At 46.3% G+C, this 22,763-nt stretch overlaps 1 protein-coding gene across 2 annotated transcripts in view; it reads left to right on the plus strand.

The window, feature by feature from the left end:
* The window catches only part of LOC142289165 (EF-hand calcium-binding domain-containing protein 4B-like), a 150,877-nt gene that overhangs the window by 82,820 nt on the left and 45,294 nt on the right, over window positions 1-22,763 (plus strand). Inside the window, exons 9-10 of one of the 2 annotated variants that reach the window (XM_075333575.1) lie at window positions 10,106-10,151; window positions 14,233-14,324. In XM_075333575.1, the coding sequence (XP_075189690.1) occupies window positions 10,106-10,151; window positions 14,233-14,324 (138 nt within the window). The remainder of the gene's footprint in view (window positions 1-10,105; window positions 10,152-14,232; window positions 14,325-22,763) is intronic. The other variant, XM_075333576.1, reaches the window with a different exon arrangement.

The raw sequence follows: 22,763 nt of genomic DNA on the forward strand, positions 1-22,763 counted from the left end.
AAGCCGGCCGCTCATTAAACAATTTCGTATTCCCTACTTTCCCCGCCCACAGGCGCCTATGATTGGTTGCAGTGAGACACGCCCCCACGCTGAGTGACAGGTGTCTCACTGCACCCAATCACACCAGCTGGTGGGCGTGTCTATACTGTGCAGTGAAATAAATAATTAAATAATTTAAAAAAACGGCGTGCGGTCCCCCCCAATTTTAATACCAGCCAGATAAAGCCATACGGCTGAAGGCTGGTATTCTCAGGATGGGGAGCCCCACGTTATGGGGAGCCCCCCAGCCTAACAATATCAGTCAGCAGCCGCCCAGAATTGCCGCATACATTATATGCGACAGTTCTGGGACTGTACCCGGCTCTTCCCGATTTGCCCTGGTGCGTTGGCAAATCGGGGTAATAAGGAGTTATTGGCAGCCCATAGCTGCCAATAAATCCTAGATTAATCGTGTCAGGCGTCTCACCGAGATTCCTTCCATGATTAATCTGTAAATTACAGTAAATAAACACACACACCCGAACAATCCTTTATTAGAAATAAAAAACACAAACACATTCCCTCATCACCAATTTAATCAGCCCCAAAAAGCCCTCCTTGTCCGGCGTAATCCACGGACCTCCAGCATCGCTTCCAGCTCTGCTGCATGGAGGTGACAGGAGCAGCAGAATACACCGCCGCTCCTGTCACCTCCACGCAGCTAATGAAGACAGCCGCGCGATCAGCTGAGCTGTCACTGAGGTTACCCGCTGTCACTGGATCCAGCGGTGGCCGCGGGTAACCTCAGTGACAGCTCAGCTGATCGCGCTACTCACCGCCGCTCCGGTCAGCTCCACGCAGCAACTGAGGTGAGTAGCGCGATCAGCTGAGCTGTCACTGAGGTTACCCGCGGCCACCGCTGGATCCAGGTAACCTCAGTGACAGCTCAGCTGATTGCGCTACTCACCTCATTAGCTGCGTGGAGGTGACAGGAGCGGCGGTGTATTCTGCTGCTCCTGTCACCTGTATGCAGCAGAGCTGGATGCGACGCTGGAGGTCCGTGGATTACGCCGGACAAGGAGGGCTTTTTGGGGCTGATTAAATTGGTGATGAGGGAATGTGTTTGTGTTTTTTATTTCTAATAAAGGATTTTTTCGGGTGTGTGTGTTTATTTACTGTAATTTACAGATTAATCATGGAAGGTTTCTCCGGGAGACGCCTGACATAATTAATCTAGGACTTATTGGCAGCTATGGGCTGCCAATAACTCCTTATTACCCCGATTTGCCAATGCACCAGGGCAAATCGGGAAGAGCCGGGTACAGTCCCAGAACTGTCGCATATAATGTATGCGGCAATTCTGGGCGGCTGCTGACTGATATTGTTAGGCTGGGGGGCTCCCCATAACATGGGGCTCCCCATCCTGAGAATACCAGCCTTCAGCCGTATGGCTTTATCTGGCTGGTATTAAAATTGGGGGGGACCGCACGCCGTTTTTTTAAATTATTTATTAATTTCACTGCACAGTATAGACCCGCCCACCGGCTGCTGTGATTGGGTGCAGTGAGACACCTGTCACTCAGCGTGGGGGCGTGTCTCACTGCAACCAATCATAGGCGCCTGTGGGCAGGGAAAGTAGGGAATACGAAATTGTTTAATGAGCGGCCGGCTTTTTCAAAATAGTAAAAGCGGCCGCAGCAGTGTGAATGCCGTGCAGTGCCGCGCCGGAGATCGGGGATCGGTGAGTATGAGAGAGGAGGGGAAAATGACCGACAGACTGTGAGAGAGGGACAGAGATAGTGACGGACCGACAGAGAGAGAATAGAGACCGAGAGGGAGAGACCGACTGACAGAGAATAGTGATTGACAGATATTGTGACACATCACTCGTTTCCAGTGTTTGACTAGTTAGGTCGTTCTGCAGGTCTGGATCGCTGTTGAGTCGTTGGCCAGGTTTGCCTGTTTGACAGCTCACCAGAGACTCACCAGAGACTTTGTAGCGATCCCGGCCAGGTTGGGATCGCTGGTGGGATCGCTGAAAGTCTCAGTGTGTAAAGGGGCCTTAAAAGCCTTGAGTAGATGGTAGATCTGCCCATGGCTGTTAACCAGTTAAATCCCAGTCAATTTCTGACAGCGGTACTTAACACACGCCATGGGGAGCACGTGATTCCCTGCTCCCATCAGCAATCCTGTGACGTGATGACGGAGTGCCGATGGGTTGTCATAACAGCCAGAGGTCAGCTGATGACCCCTATGTCTGTCATCACAAACCTCCTGTGAATGCTGGCTGCGAGCCGGCATTCATAGGAGATCATCATTTCTGCTTTGCAGAGTGGTGCAGCACAAGCAATCAGATGATCGCAGCTTCAAGTCCCCTATGGGGACAAGTAAACACAAAACAAAAAGTGGGGAAAAAAGTTTTAAAATTTACAAAAAAAGGAAAACAAAGCACAAGTTCAAATTATCTCCCTTTTGCCCCATTAAAAATTAAATAATTAAAATCAAATAAAAAATGCACATATTTGGTATTTGCTGCTTTCAGAAATGCCCGATTTATCAAAGTATAAAATACATTAATCTGATTGGTAAACAAAGTAAAGAAAAAAATTAAAAACGCCAAAATTACATTGCAATAAAATATAACATGAGTTGATCAAAACATTGCATCTTCTCAAAAAGGGTATCAGTAAAAATATCAGATCAATGTGCAAAAATAAGCCATAACTTAGCCCAAGAGCCATACAAATAAAACATTATGGGTCTCAGAATATGGAGACAAAAGCTTTGACAATTTTCATATTTATTTTTCACTACTTAAATTGAAATCAAACTATAGATGTTTGGTATCTACATACTCGTACTGACCTGGGGAATCATACTGTCTGGTCAGTTTCACCATATACTGTATAGAACACAGTAAATTATAAAAAAAAAAACAAATAACAACAGTCTTTTTTTGCAATTTCACTGCACTTGGAATTTTTTTTCCTGTTTTCCAGTACACTATATGGTAAAATGATGGTTTTATTCAAAAGTACAACTCGTCCTGCAAAAAAGAATCCCTCATACAGCTATATTGGTGATAATTAAAAAAGTTTTGGGAAGTCTTGGGAAGAAGGGGGAGAAAAAAATGAAAGCACAAACATAGAAATTCGTCAGTGGTGAAGGGATTAAAAAAACAAATAAAATTCAGATAAAACAGTGAAGTACAAAATATGTCTTCCTAGATTCTTCCTTGTATCATGGATCACCATAGATCTTTTTGGACAAGTCTAATCTGCAAGACCTCCTCTGAGTTTCCTGGATTGAAGACAAGGATCCATTTTAAAAATGACGTGTATTTGGCTCAATTGTATTTGGCTCTATGGGTCGGTGTGCTGTGTGAGGAAAAAATAACTAATACTAGGATTCCTCATGGATGCGTGAATGATGACTTTTATCGGACAGCACTTGGTCTCATTGGCTGCCACAGATATATTCACTAGGGATGAGCAAGCATGCTCCTTGCTCGCCCGAGCATCTCAGTGCTCGGGATACTTGGCGAGCTCCGAGTACCGGCGAGATGCTCAGGCAGATGCTCGGCTCCCCCTCCCTACATGTCGGCGCTCTTTACAGAGTCAGCCCACATGCAGGGATTGGCTGTCACACACTGTAATGCCACAGCCATGTTGGTTGTGGCATTACAGTGCTTGGCTGGCCGCACAGCATCATCAGCTCTATATGACAGCTGATGGCGCTGTGCTCGGCACTGTGATCAGCAGTCAGCTAGTGTAGGGGGAGGTGCTGCTGAGCCAGGGACAGATTTACCGTGTTATTGAGTGGCTCATGCAGGAGCCACTGAATAGCGGCATTGGGAATCAGGTGATTGGAGATCACCATTGTTATAGTAACCCGCTCGTTAGGTTACAATGGCATCGGTGGCAGTGGTGATGTCACCGCCTACCAACCCGCAGTCTGTGCTCACTCAATGAGTGATTACACAGCATGGAGAGCAGCAGCGTTCTTCCTCCCCCATGTGTTCGTAATACCAGCTGGTAATACAAAGCTGGTATTAACCCCTTATTACCCAGCGTGCCACCCGTCATATGGGAAGAGGAACACAAGATTCTTCCTCCCCCTAATACAAAGACAGCATTGCTTACAACAGTGACTTGGGAGTCAGAGTGCTTACAGGGGTCTTCCCCATGTTGCTCCCGTGTTATTTGAGCACTGTTCTTATACATTTGTGACATTTTTAGGCTTTCTCCAGACCGTCGGGGGTGCCGCTTTATAAATGCTTGAGTTTCCCATAGGCCAACATTGGGCTAGGTGATCGGGTCGAGCACCCGAGCATTTCAATATGCTTGACTCGAGCATCGAGCACCCGAACATTTTACTGCTCGCTCTTCTCTAATATTCACACATCCATGAAAATCACGTATCTGAAAATGAGATCAATAAAATTCAAAGCGCGTCGATGTTGACGATCAGAATAGGACGTATTTAGGGGGCCTGAATGCTATTCAAGAAAAGATTCAGGCAGCACACCGACACTCACACCGATATTTGAATGCATCTATAGACATAGTAGATTCCCACTTACGTGGGTGAATTGAGTGTGATCTGGGCCAATAGACAATTATGCTCATGGTATCTTTAAAAACCTATATGATTACCATACAATATATCCAGATAAAGACAATGGAGAAACTATATTAACAATAGCATTTGAAATGTTAATTTTTAAAGAGGTTGTTCATTACTTTTACATTAATAGCCTTTCCTTAGGATAGGTCATCAATGTCTGATCAGCTGGGGTATGACACCCAGGGCCGTATTTTGCCTTCGTGCTGCCCTAGGCACTTTAAGTGGTCGCGCCCCTTAGTGACAACGTAACACTGAATTTTCGCACTCGACATCTGTTTAAGGCAGATCTACTCTGTAAAACACTTTAAAAAGTATCAATGAGAAACAAAGGGCACTAACCCCCCCCCCCCCAATGGGGATCACCACAGGCACATCAAAACATAGCATGAGTATAAAATATTCCCACCACACCATCCCCACTTATATACTGTGACTGTCACACTGCCCCTAATAAACTACACACTGCCCTCCCTTATAAATTATACCCACCACACCTTCCTCAATTATGAAATATGATCTGCACATTGTCCTCACATCATGCTGCCCCCTCCTCACAGTGTCCCATGCATGCTGCTCCCTCCTCAATGTCCCATGCATGCTGCTCCCTCCTCACAATGTCCCATGCATGCTACCCCCTCCTCACAGTGTCCCATGCATGCTGCCCCCTCCTCACAGTGTCCCATGCATGCTGCCCCCTCCTCACAGTGTCCCATGCATGCTGCCCCCTCCTCAGTGTCCCATGCATGCTGTCCCCTCCTCACAGTGTCCCATGCATGCTGCCCCCTCCTCACAGGGTCCCATGCATGCTGCCCCCTCCTCACAGGGTCCCATGCATGCTGCCCCCTCCTCACAGGGTCCCATGCATGCTGCCCCCTCCTCACAGGGTCCCATGCATGCTGCCCCCTCCTCACAGGGTCCCATGCATGCTGCCCCCTCCTCACAGGGTCCCATGCATGCTGCCCCCTCCTCACAGGGTCCCATGCATGCTGCCCCCTCCTCACAGTGTCCCATGCATGCTGCCCCCTCCTCACAGTGTCCCATGCATGCTGCTCCCTCCTCACAGTGTCCCATGCATGCTGCTCCATCCTCACAGGGTCCCATGCATGCTGCTCCATCCTCACAGTGTCCCATGCATGCTGCTCCATCCTCACAGTGTCCCATGCATGCTGCTCCATCCTCACAGTGTCCCATGCATGCTGCTCCATCCTCACAGTGTCCCATGCATGCTGCTCCCTCCTCACAATGTCCCATGCATGCTGTTCCCTCCTCACAGTGTCCCATGCATGCTGCTCCATCCTCACAATGTCCCATGCATGCTGCCCCCTCCTCACAGTGTCCCATGCATGCTGCCCCCTCCTCACAGTGTCCCATGCATGCTGCCCCCTCCTCAGTGTCCCATGCATGCGGCTCCATCCTCTCAGTGTCCCATGCATGCTGCTCCATCCTCACAGTGTCCCATGCATGCTGCTCCCTCCTCACAGGGTCCCATGCATGCTGCTCCCTCCTCACAGGGTCCCATGCATGCTGCTCCCTCCTCACAGGGTCCCATGCATGCTGCTCCCTCCTCACAGGGTCCCATGCATGCTGCCCCCCATGCATGCTGCCCCCTCCTCACAGGGTCCCATGCATGCTGCCCCCTCCTCACAGTGTGCCATGCATGCTGCCCCCTCCTCACAGTGTGCCATGCATGCTGCCCCCTCCTCACAGTGTGCCATGCATGCTGCCCCCTCCTCACAATGTCCCATGCATGCTGCCCCCTCCTCACAATGTCCCATGCATGCTGCCCCTCTCCATGAGCTCCTAATGCTGCCTTACTCTTTTCCATAATGACACCTCCATGCTGCCCCACTCATCATACTAAGACCACCACACTAACGCTTATGCTGAGACCCCCCCCCCCCCACACACACACACACACTACCCCACTCTTGATATTGACTCCCCTACATTGCTCCACTCCATACTGAGCTCCCAATGCTGCCCCCCTCTCATTCTGAGTCCTTACACTCCCCCCATCGATTTTGTCATTGCACTATCCCTCAACCCTTGTCCTCTGTCTCTAGCATTAGCCCCTCCCCCCAGCCTCCCCCCCCAGCCTCAGCCTCTCTCTCCCCCCAGCCTCAGCCTCTCTCTCCCCCCAGCCTCCCCCCCAGCCTCTCTCTCCCCCCAGCCTCCCCCCCAGCCTCTCTCTCCCCCCAGCCTCCCCCCCAGCCTCTCTCTCCCCCCAGCCTCCCCCCAGCCTCTCTCTCCCCCCAGCCTCCCCCCCAGCTTCTCTCTCCCCCCAGCCTCCCCCCCAGCCTCTCTCTCCCCCCAGCCTCCCCCCCAGCCTCTCTCTCCCCCCAGCCTCCCCCCCAGCCTCTCTCTCCCCCCAGCCTCCCTCTCCCCCCAGCCTCCCCCCCAGCCTCTCTCTCCCCCCAGCCTCTCTCTCCCCCCAGCCTCTCTCTCCCCCCAGCCTCCCCCCCAGCCTCTCTCTCCCCCCAGCCTCCCCCCAGCCTCAGCCTCTCTCTCCCCCCAGCCTCCCCCCCAGCCTCAGCCTCTCTCTCCCCCCAGCCTCCCCCTCAGCCTCTCTCTCCCCCCAGCCTCCCCCCCAGCCTCAGCCTCTCTCTCCCCCCAGCCTCCCCCCCAGCCTCAGCCTCTCTCCCCCCAGCCTCCCCCCCAGCCTCAGCCTCTCTCTCCCCCCAGCCTCCCCCCCAGCCTCAGCCTCTCTCTCCCCCCAGCCTCCCCCCAGCCTCTCTCTCCCCCCAGCCTCCCCCCCAGCCTCAGCCTCTCTCTCCCCCCAGCCTCCCCCCCAGCCTCAGCCTCTCTCTCCCCCCAGCCTCCCCCCCAGCCTCTCTCTCCCCCAGCCTCCCCCCCAGCCTCAGCCTCTCTCTCCCCCCAGCCTCCCCCCCAGCCTCTCTCTCCCCCAGCCTCCCCCCCAGCCTCAGCCTCTCTCTCCCCCCAGCCTCAGCCTCTCTCTCCCCCCAGCCTCCCCCCCAGCCTCTCTCTCTCCCCCCAGCCTCCCCCCAGCCTCAGCCTCTCTCTCCCCCCCAGCCTCCCCCCCAGCCTCTCTCTCCCCCCAGCCTCCCCCCCAGCCTCAGCCTCTCTCTCCCCCCAGCCTCCCCCCCAGCCTCTCTCTCCCCCCAGCCTCCCCCCCAGCCTCAGCCTCTCTCTCCCCCCAGCCTCTCTCTCCCCCCAGCCTCCCCCCCAGCCTCAGCCTCTCTCTCCCCCCAGCCTCCCCCCCAGCCTCTCTCTCCCCCCAGCCTCCCCCCCAGCCTCAGCCTCTCTCTCCCCCCCAGCCTCCCCCCCAGCCTCAGCCTCTCTCTCCCCCCAGCCTCCCCCCCAGCCTCAGCCTCTCTCTCCCCCCAGCCTCCCCCCCAGCCTCAGCCTCTCTCTCCCCCCAGCCTCCCCCCCAGCCTCTCTCTCCCCCAGCCTCCCCCCCAGCCTCAGCCTCTCTCTCCCCCCAGCCTCCCCCCCAGCCTCTCTCTCCCCCAGCCTCCCCCCCAGCCTCAGCCTCTCTCTCCCCCCAGCCTCAGCCTCTCTCTCCCCCCAGCCTCCCCCCCAGCCTCTCTCTCCCCCCAGCCTCAGCCTCTCTCTCCCCCCAGCCTCCCCCCCAGCCTCTCTCTCCCCCCAGCCTCCCCCCCAGCCTCAGCCTCTCTCTCCCCCCAGCCTCCCCCCCAGCCTCAGCCTCTCTCTTCCCAGCCTCAGCCTCTCTCTTTTCCCAGCCTCCCCCCAGCTTCTTTTCCCAGCCTCCCCCAAGCCTCTCTTTTCCCAGCCTCCCCCCCCCAGCCTCTCTTTTCCCAGCCTCCCCCCCCAGCCTCTCTTTTCCCAACCTCCTCCCCCAGCCTCTCTTTTCCCAGCCTCCCCCCCCAGCCTCTCTTTTCCCAGCCTCCCCCCCCAGCCTCTCTTTTCCCAGCCTCCCCCCCAGCCTCTCTTTTCCCAGCTTCCCCCCAGCCTCTCTTTTCCCAGCCTCCCCCCCAGCCTCTCTTTTCCTAGCCTCCCCCCCAGCCTCTCTTTTCCCAGCCTCCCCCCCAGCCTCTCTTTTCCTAGCCTCCCCCCCCCAGCCTCTCTTTTCACAGCCTCCCCCCCCAGCCTCTCTTTTCCCAGCCTCCCCCCCCAGCCTCTCTTTTCCCAGCCTCCCCCCCAGCCTCTCTCTTTTCCCAGCCTCCCCCCCAGCCTCTCTCTTTTCCCAGCCTCCCCCCCCCAGCCTCTCTCTTTTCCCAGCCTCCCCCCAGCCAAAAAGAGGCATCGCAACGATCATCAACTAACCTGTAAGGTGCCCATACATTCTAGGCTCTGCCTTATGCATACCTGCTCCGGTGCCTGCTGCCCTGCTCTGCTATTATCCTCTTCTCCTGGCTGGCTCCAGCTCCAGTCGCGTCCTCCTCCGCGGCGTGTGTTGTCTGCAGAATTGGACGCTGCAGCACGGGGCAGTGAGCTGATTGGCGCGCCCGCGCGCCTCTGACCCGGAAGTGCAGGTGCTGGAACTTCCGGGGTTAATCAGCTCACTATGCCTGGTGCCCTCCGTGTATTTAAAGAGACAGAAGTGCGCCTTTCCTCTCCCTCTCAACCCCCCCTCCCCCCCGAGAACACAGCGAAGTGCAACGGAGGGAGGGGCGGGGGGCGGGGATGTAAAAAAAAAAAAAAAAAAAAAAAAATTTACATTTTTTTTTTTTTTTTTTTTTTTTTTTTTTTTTTGCTGCCAGAAAGTGCCGCCCCCCCTCAACGTGCCGCCCTAGGCACGGGACCACAGGTGCCTAGTGGCAAATACGGCCCTGATGACACCCCTCATCTCCGTCAATCAGCTTTCCTCGGTGATGTCGGCGGTAGCCTGTGGCCAGAAATGCTCCGTTCTGGAGCTGCCACCTCTACTGATAGCGACCACAGCTGAATACTGGACATCTGCCTCCTATTGATTTGAATGGGAGGTGGATGTGCAGTACCAGTACTGAGCATTTCCATCCACCTTCTGCCGTCGCTGAGACCTAGACCAGCTGATCAGCGGAGTGCCAGGTGTCAGACCCTGGACGATCAGACATTGATGACCTAATCTAAGGATAGACCATCAATGTAAAACTAGTGGGCAACCTCTTTATTGGAAGCCATGGCTATGAGTTGTTTAGTACAGTGATAATGCTTATTATTGTTCTGATAACTTAGAATCATAGAATGGTAGAGTTGGAAGGGACTTCAAGGGCCATCGGGTCCAACCCCCTGTGAGTGCAGGTCTTCCTAAATCATCCCAGCTATATGTTTATCCAGCTTCCGCTTGAAGATTTCCATTGATGAAGAGCTCACTACCTAACTAATGTCTAATCTGAATCTCCTTTCTCTTCGTTTCATCCCATTGCTTCTTGTACTTACTTCTAACGCTGTCCGGCCACTGTTCTGAAGTTAATGACTTTTGGGAATGTGAGAGGTTCCCTTCAAAGTTTTTGATGAATTTACTGTGTAAAACAATTGCTCTGAATTACATTCATAATTGCATGATATCTTAAACTTGTGGGACTTTTGTTTCATTTAGGGAGATAAAGGATAATGAAGAATCAATAAATATTTCAAGTGCACAGGTAAGGAGCCTTTATCTAACCCATTGACTAATATAATTCATAAATTAAACTATGCAATGTTACAATATAGATTTCACAACTGTAAAAATAATTGTATTAAAGGGCGGGGACTGAACTTCTGGGATTCCGGCATGCAGAGCAGGATCACTTATTCTTCTACAGGCCCCTCACTAGCAAACAGCGAGATCTGTTGTGTTATCGTGAGATAGCATGCTTACCTAAAACTGCAAGTCTCATTATGTGCACAACAGATACCTATCAGTGACAGCTATAGTGATGATACTGATAGGTCACTGCTGGGCATAATATGGCAGTACAGTTTTAGTTAAAAACACAAGGTCTTGTGATAACACAATAATATCTTAAGGTACCGTCACGACGCAGTAGCGATCCCGTTAGCGATCTTGTTATGTGTGATACCTACCAGCGATCAGGCCCCTGCTGTGAGATCTCTAGTCGTTGCAGAATGGTCCAGGCCATTTTCTTCAAAGGCGATGCCCTGCTGGGCAGGACACATCGCTGTGTTTGACACTGTGTGACAGGGTCACAGTGACTGCTGAGATCGTTATACAGGTCGCTACTGCGACCTGTATCGTTCCTGCATCGCTGGTAAGGTCTGACTGTGTGACATCTCACCTGCGACCTCCCAGCGACTTACCTGCGATCCCTATCAGGTCGCATTGTTTTCGGGATCGCTGGTAAGTCGTTGTGTGTGACTGGGCCTTAACACTGCCAATTGTGGGAGACATGGAGGATTGTGAGAATCCTGCTCTGCATACCGGGATCGTACAATTTGAAAGTTCTGACCTGACTTTTCCTAAATAGTTGTGTCCTTCAGGCTGGCACATTTTTGAATTGCTGTATTTTCCTGACTATAAGACACACTTTTTATCAAGATAACATCTTGCTAAAATTTTTGTGCATCTTATAGTCAGCAAGGTCCATAGTTTAAGACCTCCCTGATGTAGATAGCAAGATATATGGGCTCCTTCTGGGCATTGGGAATATAGCAGGCAGCCTACTTAGAGATTGACAGTTACAAAGTGATTGACAGGCTACATTATACTTCCACCCTTTGGACTCATCTGATACCAGTAAATTTGTTGGCATTTTCATGATGGAAGTTTCTTTTTAATTGGTACAAACATATTTTGATATATTTTACGTCCCCAAAAAATTGAGAATAAATTTAAACAAATTAGAACAAATATACCGTTATATAGGAGCCAAGAGGAAAGCAACATCTCCAAACTGTTGCCATGAAGACCAAGGGACATAATCCATGAGAATATCACTGCAGTAGCATGTACATTGAATGGGTGGTCTGCTCTGGACAATAACGTTTGATTTGGAAGGTTGAAAGGCCGGTGTGGGATCTGATGGCGCTTGGCTAATTAGCTGAGCTTTGTTGGCTTATGAATCACATGATTTCAAATAAGACTAGTGATGGGCAATCCCGAACTGTAAAGATCAGGGATCATACTGATTACATAGTGCCCAAGATCCCGATCATTAGTTTTCCTGGAAAACTCGTGTTACAGATCGGGTCCAAATCGGGTCCAGGGGCTGTAAAAAAAAAAAAAAGCACATTATTAAAAAATATTCGGAGACATGTTGTCAGTAGTTTATATACACAATATATAGTTGTTTACAAATAAATAATTTAAAAAAATGGCGTAGCACTCCGCAGTATTTTTGATTCTCAGCGCAGATAAAGCAGACAGCTTCGAGCTGCCACCCCCATCTGCCTGGTGTTACCTTGACTGGCAATCAAGATACAGGTAAGCCAATTCATTTTTTTTAATAATTTTAAAAAATAATTAAAAATCCGCCATATTTTGATCGCCAGTCAGGTAAAGCCAGGCAACTGGGGGCTGGGACTCTGCAGCCCGCAGCCGCCCCTGGGGATGGCGCATTGCTTCTTAGCGCCATTTCTAGCCTCTTTACCTGGCTCGTCCAGCAGCACGCTGGGTAATAAAGGGGTTAATACCAGCTTTGTATTCTCAGATGGTACTAAGCCCAAAATTCATGGTGTCACACGAAATTAGACATAGTCACCATGAATTTCTAGTAAACAGTAAAAAAAAAACACAACACATAGAAATTTTTTTTATTAGAAATAAAACCAAAAAAACATTTAGAGACTCATTCTTTATTATAAAATAAACTCCTTAGTCCGACATAATCCACAGGTAGAGCATTATCAGCTCTGCTTCATCACTCTGTACAGAGCGTGAAGCAGGCTGACACTGAGGTTATGACTTGTGCAATCTCACATTGGCATCACCCCGCAAAGCCTGACATCTCTGGACAGGAGTGCCTCAGCTGCATGGCAATATATGCAGTTGACTGCTCCTATCGGGAGATTGTGCGCCGTGATGCGATGCGACACTCCACCGTGACAATCAAAGTTCAGTTAATAGCAGGACCTTTGATGACATCATAGTCATGTGACCAGTCTGTAACCAACGAGGTAATACAATATTCAAACCTGACTGGTGACATGGCCATGACGTCACGGAAGTTCCTTTAAACCAGGGACACAGCAATGATTGGACTCGGAAGCAGTGGCCAGGAGGCAGAGTCTGCAGGATGTGTTGCGGGACCTGTAAGTATAATGACAATGTTTATTATTAACTATATTCTTTATTTTACAGCCCCCCCACCCCATGTCATAACTGTAAAGCCCAAGATCGGTGATCAGACGCAAGATCGTGTTATCTCGATCCCGATCCTGATCTTTACAAAACGATCGGACGAGGCTCCCGATCCCGACCATCGGGGGGATCGCCCATCGCTAAATAAGACATCTGATTACTTGTCTGGCATTGCAACCGACCTTAAGCAGCTAATAATCTAAGAACACTTTTTCTTGAAATTTGAAAAGCTAGATTAGTATCACACACAGTTTTGTTTTGTTTTTTTTACATAAATGGTGTGTTATTACAATGGTTTTAACGTTTTTTTTTGTACTACAAACTTTTCTTGTGGAACTATTTCAGACTTTTGATTCAACAAATCAGAAAACAATAATCTAATATATAAAGCTTAGTGTGTGTGTGTATGTATGTCCACTAAAGGAATCCGCACCGTCGCATTTACAATCACAACATTTTGCACAGCCGCCTCATTTGACTCAGGGTATACATCATAGACTATGTTTTGAATGGAAAATTTAACCCCGCGCTTTATAGTTATTCGCCAAAAAACCTTCTTACATTAAGTTCAATGGAGCTGGGAGCTACAGGTCATTAATAGGAGCTCTGATTGGTTGCTATAGGTAATGAAGGACATTCTTAGTATATGTGCTTACTTAGCTTATGTGTCAGTTAATATGATTTCGATGGAGAGACGGATAGAGAGAGATAGAGAGACAGACAGAAAAACAGAGACAGACAGAGAAAAATAGTGGGAGAGACAGAGAGATAGAAAGAGACAGAGAGACAGACAGAGAGACAGATAGAGAGAGACAGAGAGAGACAGACAGAGAGAGACAGAGTCAGAGACAGATGGATAAAGCGAGAGAGACAGATAGACAGAGAGATAGTGATAGAGAGTGAGACAGAGAGGAAGAGTGAGAAAGTGGGCGAGAGGGAGAATGGGAGAGAGACAGAGAGACAGTTAATACTACAGCTAGAATACATATTTAGAACTCATATTAATATGAACTCAGTTCCAGCATTTATTGTGGGCTCAAAAGTGATGATAATTTCAATTACAATTACCTGCTCTTGTACTAACAGTCTAAAAAAAATCAGGACAAAAAACTATATTTCCACATATTCTAGAAAAAAAATCCCCATTTTTATGGATTGCGCAGGAATTTCTGGACAATTCAGCGCCATGCAGCAGTTTGATTGGCATTGCTTTTTTCCATCTCTATATTGTAAAATTAAACATAAAAATAGGGTTGTCTATGGTGGAGTAAAAGCTAATACCTAAAGGCTGATAAAGTGTTGGTGGCTAGTCTTCAACATATAGTTAAAAGAAATTATAAAGAAATGTAATATTCCTATTGTAAGCAAGTTATGCTCTTGTATGTCTCACTCCATTACAAAAATATAACATAATGAATGAACAGTTTTACCAGATTTTCTTCCAGGACACCACCCAGAAAGAAAAAGACAATGAGCAGGAGTCTGTACAAAATGAGCCACAAGAGACGACAGACCTGTAAGTATGAAAGACCCTTTATCTTACATACATACTAGTACTATACGGCTATGTGCGCACGCTGCGTTTTTTTGACGCTGGGTTTTTGGCCAATAAAAACGCACAAAAACGCACCCGCGTTGAAAAAAACGAGTCAAAAAACGCATGCGTTTTTACCGCGATTTGGTGCGTTTTTGGCTGCGTTTTGCTGTGTTTTTGATCTCTGCGTTTTGCTGCTTTTTTCCAATGCATTGCATGGGCGGAAAACGCAGAAAAACGCAGGAAAGAACTGACATGTCCATTTTTTTTTTCAAGCTCAAAAACGCAGCTTAAAAAAAAAGTTGTGTGCGGACAGCAAAAATGAAAACTCATAGACTTTGCTGGGGAAGCAAAGTCATGCAGTTTTGGGGTCAAAAACGCATCCGAAAAACGCGCAAAAACGCCGCGAAAAACGCACTGTGCGCACTTAGCCTACTGCAGCCCTTTTGCCAGATGCACTCAAAAAAGTCTCCACAACAAGGCTCCATCTCAGACTGTTCTCTGTCTCTGCTGCGCCTTTGATGTTTTCATAGAAAACACTTTACATTTGCAGGAAACAAAACAGTCAAGTTCATGAAGTTCAGGTTTTTATTCCTTTTTTTGTAGAATTAAATCTTTAAATAATGGCATTATAGGTTCAAGGTTAAGTAGAAAAACCTGCTTTACAAGATTATGTTAAAGGGAATGAACAACAAAAAAAATCATATGTCAAACCATTTAGTGGTTTTACCATTGTATAAGAGGATATGAGCAATTTACTGTAGAAACAAGTTGCAATGTGCCACTCAGATAATAATAGGTAGGGTGAGTTAAGTGCAAATTTACTATATAAGTCAATAAAATATTGTGGGAAAAGAATCCTAGGTAATCCAAAGCATTTCTTGTATGAACCATAAATGTGACTTTAAAAAAATAAAGTAAATCCATAATCGTCACATTCATAGCTAAAGGTAAGTGAAGACGTTTATAAAGAGATTGTCCACAAATAGAGAACAAGTGTTGTTATATATGAAAACTATATATATATATATATATATATAAATATATATATATATATATATATATATGACTTGCGAAAGTATTCGGCCCCCTTGAATTTTTCAACCTTTTCCCACATTTCAGGCTTCAAATAAAGATAAAAATTTTAATGTTGTGGTGAAGAATTAACAACAAGTGGGACACAATTGTGAAGTTGATCGAAATTTATTGTTTATTTTAAACTTTTTTTTAAAAAATAAATAACTGAAAATTGGGGCGTGCAATATTATTCGGCCCCTTTTAGTTATACTTTGTAGCGCCACGTTTTGCTGCGATTGCAGCTGCAAGTCGCTTGGGGTATGTGTCTATCAGTTTTGCACATCGAGAGACTGAAATTCTTGCCCATTCTTCCTTTGTAAACAGCTGGAGCTGAGTGAGGTTGGATGGAGAGCGTTTGTGATCAGCAGTTTTCAGCTCTTTCCACAGATTCTCGATTGGATTCAGGTCTGGACTGTGACTTGGCCATTCTAACACCTGGATACATTTATTTATGAACTATTCCATTGTAGATTTTGCTTTAGGTTTGGGATCGTTGTCTTGTTGGAAGACAAATCTCCATCCTAGTCTCAGGTCTTTTGCAGACTCCAACAGGTTTTCTTCAAGAATGGTCCTGTATTTGGCTCCATCCATCTTCCCATCAATTTTAACCATCTTCCCTGTCCCTGCTGAAGAAAAGCAGGCCCAAAGCATGATGCTACCACCATCATGTTTGACAGTGGGGATGATGTGTTCAGGGTGATGAGCTGTGTTGCTTTTACGCCAAATATATTGTTTGGCATTGGGCCCAAATAGTTCGATTTTGGTTTCATCTGACCAGAGCACCTTCTACATGTTTGGTGTATCTCCCAGGTGGATTGTGGCAAACTTTAAATGACACTTTTTATGCATATCTTTCAGAAATAGTTTTCTCCTTACCTCTCTTCCATAAAGGCCAGATTTGTGCAGTGTATGACTGATTGTTGTCCTATGGACAGACTCTCCCACCTCAGCTGTAGATCTCTGCAGCTTATCTAGAGTGATCATGGGCCTCTTGGCTGCATCTCTGATCAGTCTTCTCCTTGTTTGAGATGAAAGTTTGGATGGACGGCCGGAACTTGGTAGATTTGCAGTGGTATGATACTCCTTCCATTTCAATAAGATCACTTGCACAGTGCTCCTTGGGATGTTTAAAGTTTTGGAAAGCTTGTTATAACCAAATCCAGCTTTAAATTTCTCCACAACAGTATCACGGACCTGCCTGTTGTGTTCCTTGACCTTCGTGATGCTATCTGCACTTTAAACAGAACACTGAGACTATCACAGAGCAGGTGCATTTATACGGAGACTTCATTACACACAGGTGGATTATATTTATGATCATCAGTCATTTAGGATAACATTGGATCATTCAGAGATCCTCAATGAACTTCTAGAGTGAGTTTGCTGCACTGAAAGTAAAGGGGAAAAATAATATTGCACAACCCACTTTTCAGTTATTTATTTTTTAAAAAGTTTAAAATAAGCAATAAATTTCGCTCAAATTCACAATTGTGTCCCACTTGTTGATTCTTCACCATAACATTAGAATCTTTATATTTGAAGCCTGAAATGTGGGAAAAGGTGGAAAAATTCAAGGGGGCCGAATACTTTCGCAAGGCACTGCATATATATATATATATATATATATATATATATACAAAACAGATACAATCTACGGACAGACATGGTGATGTTTCTCAACAAATACAGACATTTTTTTTTTAGCCTGTCCGGCCTGATAATACTATTGACCTGCAGCCATAGGGTTATTCTACAGGGTAATAGCATTAGATGCTAGGCTACTGTGATGAAAGTACACCAACCAGGGAAAGTGAACTTTATTTCTCCTGCCAGCCCCTGAAAAATGTAATGATACAATTAGAGGCCGATATGTAAAATGTTTCTTTAAAACATATATGTAAAACTAAAAAAAACCCCTCAAATTTAGTGATAATAGTTTTTGTCATCTAAGAAAAAAAGGTTGACATTTTCTGAGGTCACGGCTCTATGCTGTCTCATTATTTGACAGATGTGTGAGACTTGCTGTTTCTCCACTGAGAGATACCACTCTATGGGGGAAGAATGGAAGTGTACAGCAGATAAATACAAGAAAAATGCTATTATTTTCATACTCAATATAGTTCGGTAAGAAGAGTTGTAACATGGAATGATGTTTGTTATGGATCCACAGTAAAAAAAAAAAGAACCTTCTCAGTATTGCTGAGGCTCCACACCTGTGTGCAATATGTAGTGAAAGGCTCATATTAACCCTTTATAGGTAGCTAATTCATTTTTTTGCAGCATTATTGTTATTATTGTGTAATCAACTCACACAGGATAAATAGGTAACACACTGAAAATACTGCAACAGACTCAGCCAGTTCCTGTACAGACTAGAAATTCAGACCCTGCAGTCTCTAGTGGTTCCTGCATGGCATGGAAAAGCTCTAATCCTGTAGTATGGCAACTCAGACCTATGCTGCCTGAAAGGTCTTGCAGCACTTCACATTCCTCCTAAGGAACCAGAGGGCAGAGTGCAATACATACAGAAAGTAAAGAGTGCTGAGATGAAAGGGTTCCCAGAATGAGTAAAAACAAACCACAAAATAACAAAAGAAAGGCTAATGTACGTACTGCTAAAGAGTATGTCGCCTACTACCTAACTAGAAACAGAAGATAGGTGTAGGGGGAAGAGCATAAACAGCAGAGAGATAAACAACAGTAGTATGGCTGGAAATCCAAATGAGAGTATCACCAGCAGGAAATACCAGCAGGGGGAAGGTATTTTTAGCCGCACCCAAAAGATGATTGGACAGGCAAATGAGTAAATGAAAACATCTGTTAACCTAAAAAACTAAAGCATGGATAACAAAAAATGAAAAAACAACAGCGAAAAGGTGTATCTTCTGTAGCTTGTGGCCACAAAGCACCGGCTCAAGGGTTCATATTCCAATGCATGACAATTATACACAGAACGCAGGGACATATTGCTGCTAAATGCAGGAGGACTCAATTTACTAACTAGGTGTCTTCTTGAGGCATTTGGTAACCAATGATTTTATTTAGCGGTATCAGATTGCTGATGACTCAATACAAATACATGTCACAATTTCAGATTTATATTTTTAAAAAATGTAGAAAACCATGTATAATTTTCTTTATACTTCACAAATAATTGCTACTTGCAAAATGTGGAAAAAGGCACGGTGTATGAATACTTTTTCAAGGAGCTGTATTTCCAGCCATTTCTAGTGTGCTGACACACAACCAGGAAGTAGAGCCCAGATGGAAGGTGTCAAAAAAGGACCTGGACTAGACTGGTGAAGGCAATAATTATATCTTTCTTATTTTTTATACCTGTCTGAACATTTTTTACATAATACATATATTTCCTGCACAACCCCTTTTATTCAATGGGGATGTTACAAAGCAACAAAAGAATATATTTTGTATATATAGCTTTTCAATATCCAAGGGCTGCATTTTCCAATATATATTCATTTCACAATTATTGGTGGTTTCAGTGTCTGGTAATTTAAGCCAAAGCTATTACTAGATTTGTATTGCCCAAGCCAAGCTGCCACAATGTTTCAAAGAGAATTTAATTTTAAAAGCTGGTCGGAGACTGTAGGAAGAGATTTTACCAATGTGGTGCGGCCCATGGGTGGCTCATCTGCACCTAACTCCAGTTGATTGATAGGTTCCTCCCATGTGACCTGACTGAGCCATGCAGTGCTATCAGTGTACTCAGAAGAAATTGCACAACAAATTGTACTGTGCATTTTCTCATGTTATGCGGGCATCACACGAGACGATATATCGTGCGATATGTCGGCGGGGTCATGTCGTAAGTGACGCACATCCGACATTGTTTGATATATCGTAGCATGTGACAGCTACGAGCGACGGTGAACGAGCAAAAATACTCACCATATCGTTGCTCGTTGACACGTCGCTCATTTTCAAAAAGTCGTTTCTTCTTCTCTGCGCCGATTGTTCATCATACCCGGGGTAGCACACATTGCTCAGTGTGACACCCCGGGAACGATGAACTCAGCTTACCTGCATCCTGCCAGCTATGCGGAAGGAAGAAGGTGGGCGGGATGTTACGTCCCGCTCACTCATCTCCGCCCCTCCTCTTCTATTGGCCGACCTCTGTGTGACGTTGCTGTGACGCCGAACATCCCTCCCCCTTCAGGAAGTGGATGTTTCCTGCCCACAGCAACGTCGCTCAGCAGGTAAGTGCGTGTGACGGGGGTTTAATGACTTTGTGCGCCACTGGCAACTAATTGCCCATGACGCACAAACGACGGGGGTGGGTACGATCGCTCGTGCGATCGCACGATAGATCGTATCTTGTGACGCCAGCATTACTCTTGTGAAAATGAAAAATTTGGGACTAAAATAAATTTTTGGGGGGAAAAAGTAAAATGCTCATTTTTTTCTTTCCACAGTCCTTTACCTAATGAGTAGGACTGGGCAGACCCGGACTAAAAAAGTCCAGATCTGCACGGTTTCAAAATTGCCCAAGTGCCAGATCCGGGCCTGGGTTTCCGGGTGTTTGATCTGGATCTTGAGAAAATAAAAAAAATAAAGGAAAAATAAACAAAATAAGAATGAGCGCTTCATACTTACCACGGCTCCAGCCCCGTTGTACGCTGCTCCCATTCTACTGTATGCTGGCCCTGTGGCCTCCCTGGGCCACTCATTTCGTATGCACAGCTTTCCCTTCATACCGGCAGGCCTGGCTTCTGTAATTGGTTGCAGTCAGATGCGCCCCCAGCCTGTGTGATACGTCTCCCTGCATCAAATCACCGTTCATTGCGGCTCATTCATTCTGCACTCACACCGGGCAGCCATGCTGCTATGTGAGGTTAAGATGTAGCAGAACTGAATCGCCGTGGGACCTCATGTGGATTACTTCGGACCTGCAGAGTGTTGGGGGTTAATAAATTGGTGAAAGACCGTGGTTTTTGTGTTTTTTTCCAAAATAAGGATTTTTTTCGGTGTTTGTGTTTGTTTACTTTCACTTACAGATTAATGATGCAGGTGTCATAGACACCTGCCATCATTAATATAGGGTTTAGTAGCAGCTGTGTGCTGTTTATAACCTTATTACCCCGATTGCCACAGTTTCAGGGCATTCAGGAAGAGTCAGTAAAGCGCTGGGCTTGTCACATCCAATGGATGTGACAATTCTGGGCAGTTTGAAGCTATTTTTAGGCTGGACCTCCCCAGCCTGAGAATACAGCCCCAGCTGTCAGCTTTATCTTGAATTGGTATGAAAATTGGAGGGACCGCATATTCCCTCCAGCAGTACAACAATACATCACTAGAACCACCAGCAGTACAGAAATACATCACAAGAACCAACATCAGTACATGGTACATCAATTGTAATGTCATGTCAGACCCATATATTGTACATTTGTGTCACGTGAACCTACAACACCCAGTATGTTCTTAACAATGGTAAGGAGATACTGGGAGCTGTTGTTATCAGTCATCATCAGATGGCGGACCATACAGGAATCACAGTTCTGATGAGAATTAGTCGGTATTGCAAATAATCATCTACATCCAGGTACCTTATAAATGATGTCTCTGAATTGATGTCTTTTTTTTCTTCATCTTGTCCAGACACCATGATGACTTTTTAGATTCATAGTTTTCCTCTGCAGACTTCCATTTGTTATGGTCTTCTGCAGCACATCCTAACACAATGCTCTTAAAAATAGCAAAATTAGTATAATGCTCTTGAATAAAAATATCTGCCGTACGTTGTGCACCTGAATAAATAATTGCCCCTCTCTGTGTTCCCTGGTCAAAATATGATCCACACATTATCCTTTTTTTGGTACGTGCCCTCCACACTGCCCTCCACACTGCCCTATCCTATCCATACAGGGTCCACCTTTTCACATTGTCCTCAAACATTGCTCAGTCTCTATACTGTGTCAGCTTAATACACTCCCCATTTTTGGCATACGTCCCCTCCTGGCTATTCTATTATACTGTCCCCCCAGGTGATTTTTTTCTCCATATCCCACACACACACACGCACACACACACTATTCAGTTTCTATTCTGTGCCTCCTCACACTTTTCTCCCCCCACTCTGCCTCTGCACGTTATTCCACTCAAGAGACTCCTCACACATTTCCCCCTCCCTAATACTGTTTCCCTTCACATCCCTCCCTGTTAACCATACTGGTTTCTCACATATTTACCCCCTCATTCTCTATAATGTTTCCTCACACACCTTCCTCACTCCCATACTGTATCTGCACCCATCCCCCTCACTAACCATACTGTGTACAGCCTCATACTGTTTCCTCATTCATGCCGCTCATCATTTTCCACACTATGTCTGATCCCTCACTTTTAATGCTGGGTCCTTAAATTTCTCACTTCCCCCTCGCTCCCCATACTGTCTCCTCACACATCCCTCGCTTCCTATACTGTGCCCTTATCCATCTCATCCCCCTCACAACCCATACTGTGTATGCATACAACCCCCTCATACTGTTTCCTCATACATGCCACTCCTCATTTCCCATACTGCATCTGCACCCATCCCCACCAGTATATCACCATGCATATTCACCTTAAGAATTGCCATAAATATATTCAAGTGAACATAGAATCTTCAAGGTGAATGCCTTTTGTAGCACAACAATATTTGTACACAAATCCTGCTGCTCAAGTAGCCAAAACAAGTATCTGAGACGTCATTAGAGAAATTAAGTCAATATAGCTGAGTAAGCCATTTTTCATACAGAAGCATAATGTTTTAAAGATTGCTTTGATTTTATGGTTTCACAATTGTGTGAAAAAATAAAAACATATCCATGAACCCGACTATTCTAGCGTATATGCCCCACCCTCTTGTACCACAACAGCTTCAAAGCAAAGACGACTTTAAAGCAATTGTAATTAATTGTAGGCTTTGAAGAAGAGTCTTGAAGGGTGCGGCAGCAGAAGCATAATTGTCAGGGATTGTCGTACTTTCCTAGACAATACATTTGTATTTGTCTCCCTAGAAGAACAATGTTACAGACTATTGAATAATATTATCAAGGTAAATTATGTATGATATTGTGATATTGATTTTTTTTTTACTATACTTAGAATTTATGCTTGCTTACATACTGGCAATGTATTTTGTAGCATTTCACAGACAATGTCTTCACTGTTACCATTAGGGATCCGTTTCTAAATTCCCCATACAAACACCTGTTCTTAATGGGATTTGCCTCAGGACCCTGTTAACACCAAATTGAAAGATCTTGAAAAGTTATTAGAGCTATGTAAACCCCAAAAGAACCAATCATTAGGCCTGTTTCACACGTACGTGAAAAACAC

This window comes from Anomaloglossus baeobatrachus, chromosome 2 (assembly GCF_048569485.1).
Source record: "Anomaloglossus baeobatrachus isolate aAnoBae1 chromosome 2, aAnoBae1.hap1, whole genome shotgun sequence".
Taxonomy (NCBI): Eukaryota; Metazoa; Chordata; class Amphibia; order Anura; family Aromobatidae; genus Anomaloglossus; species Anomaloglossus baeobatrachus.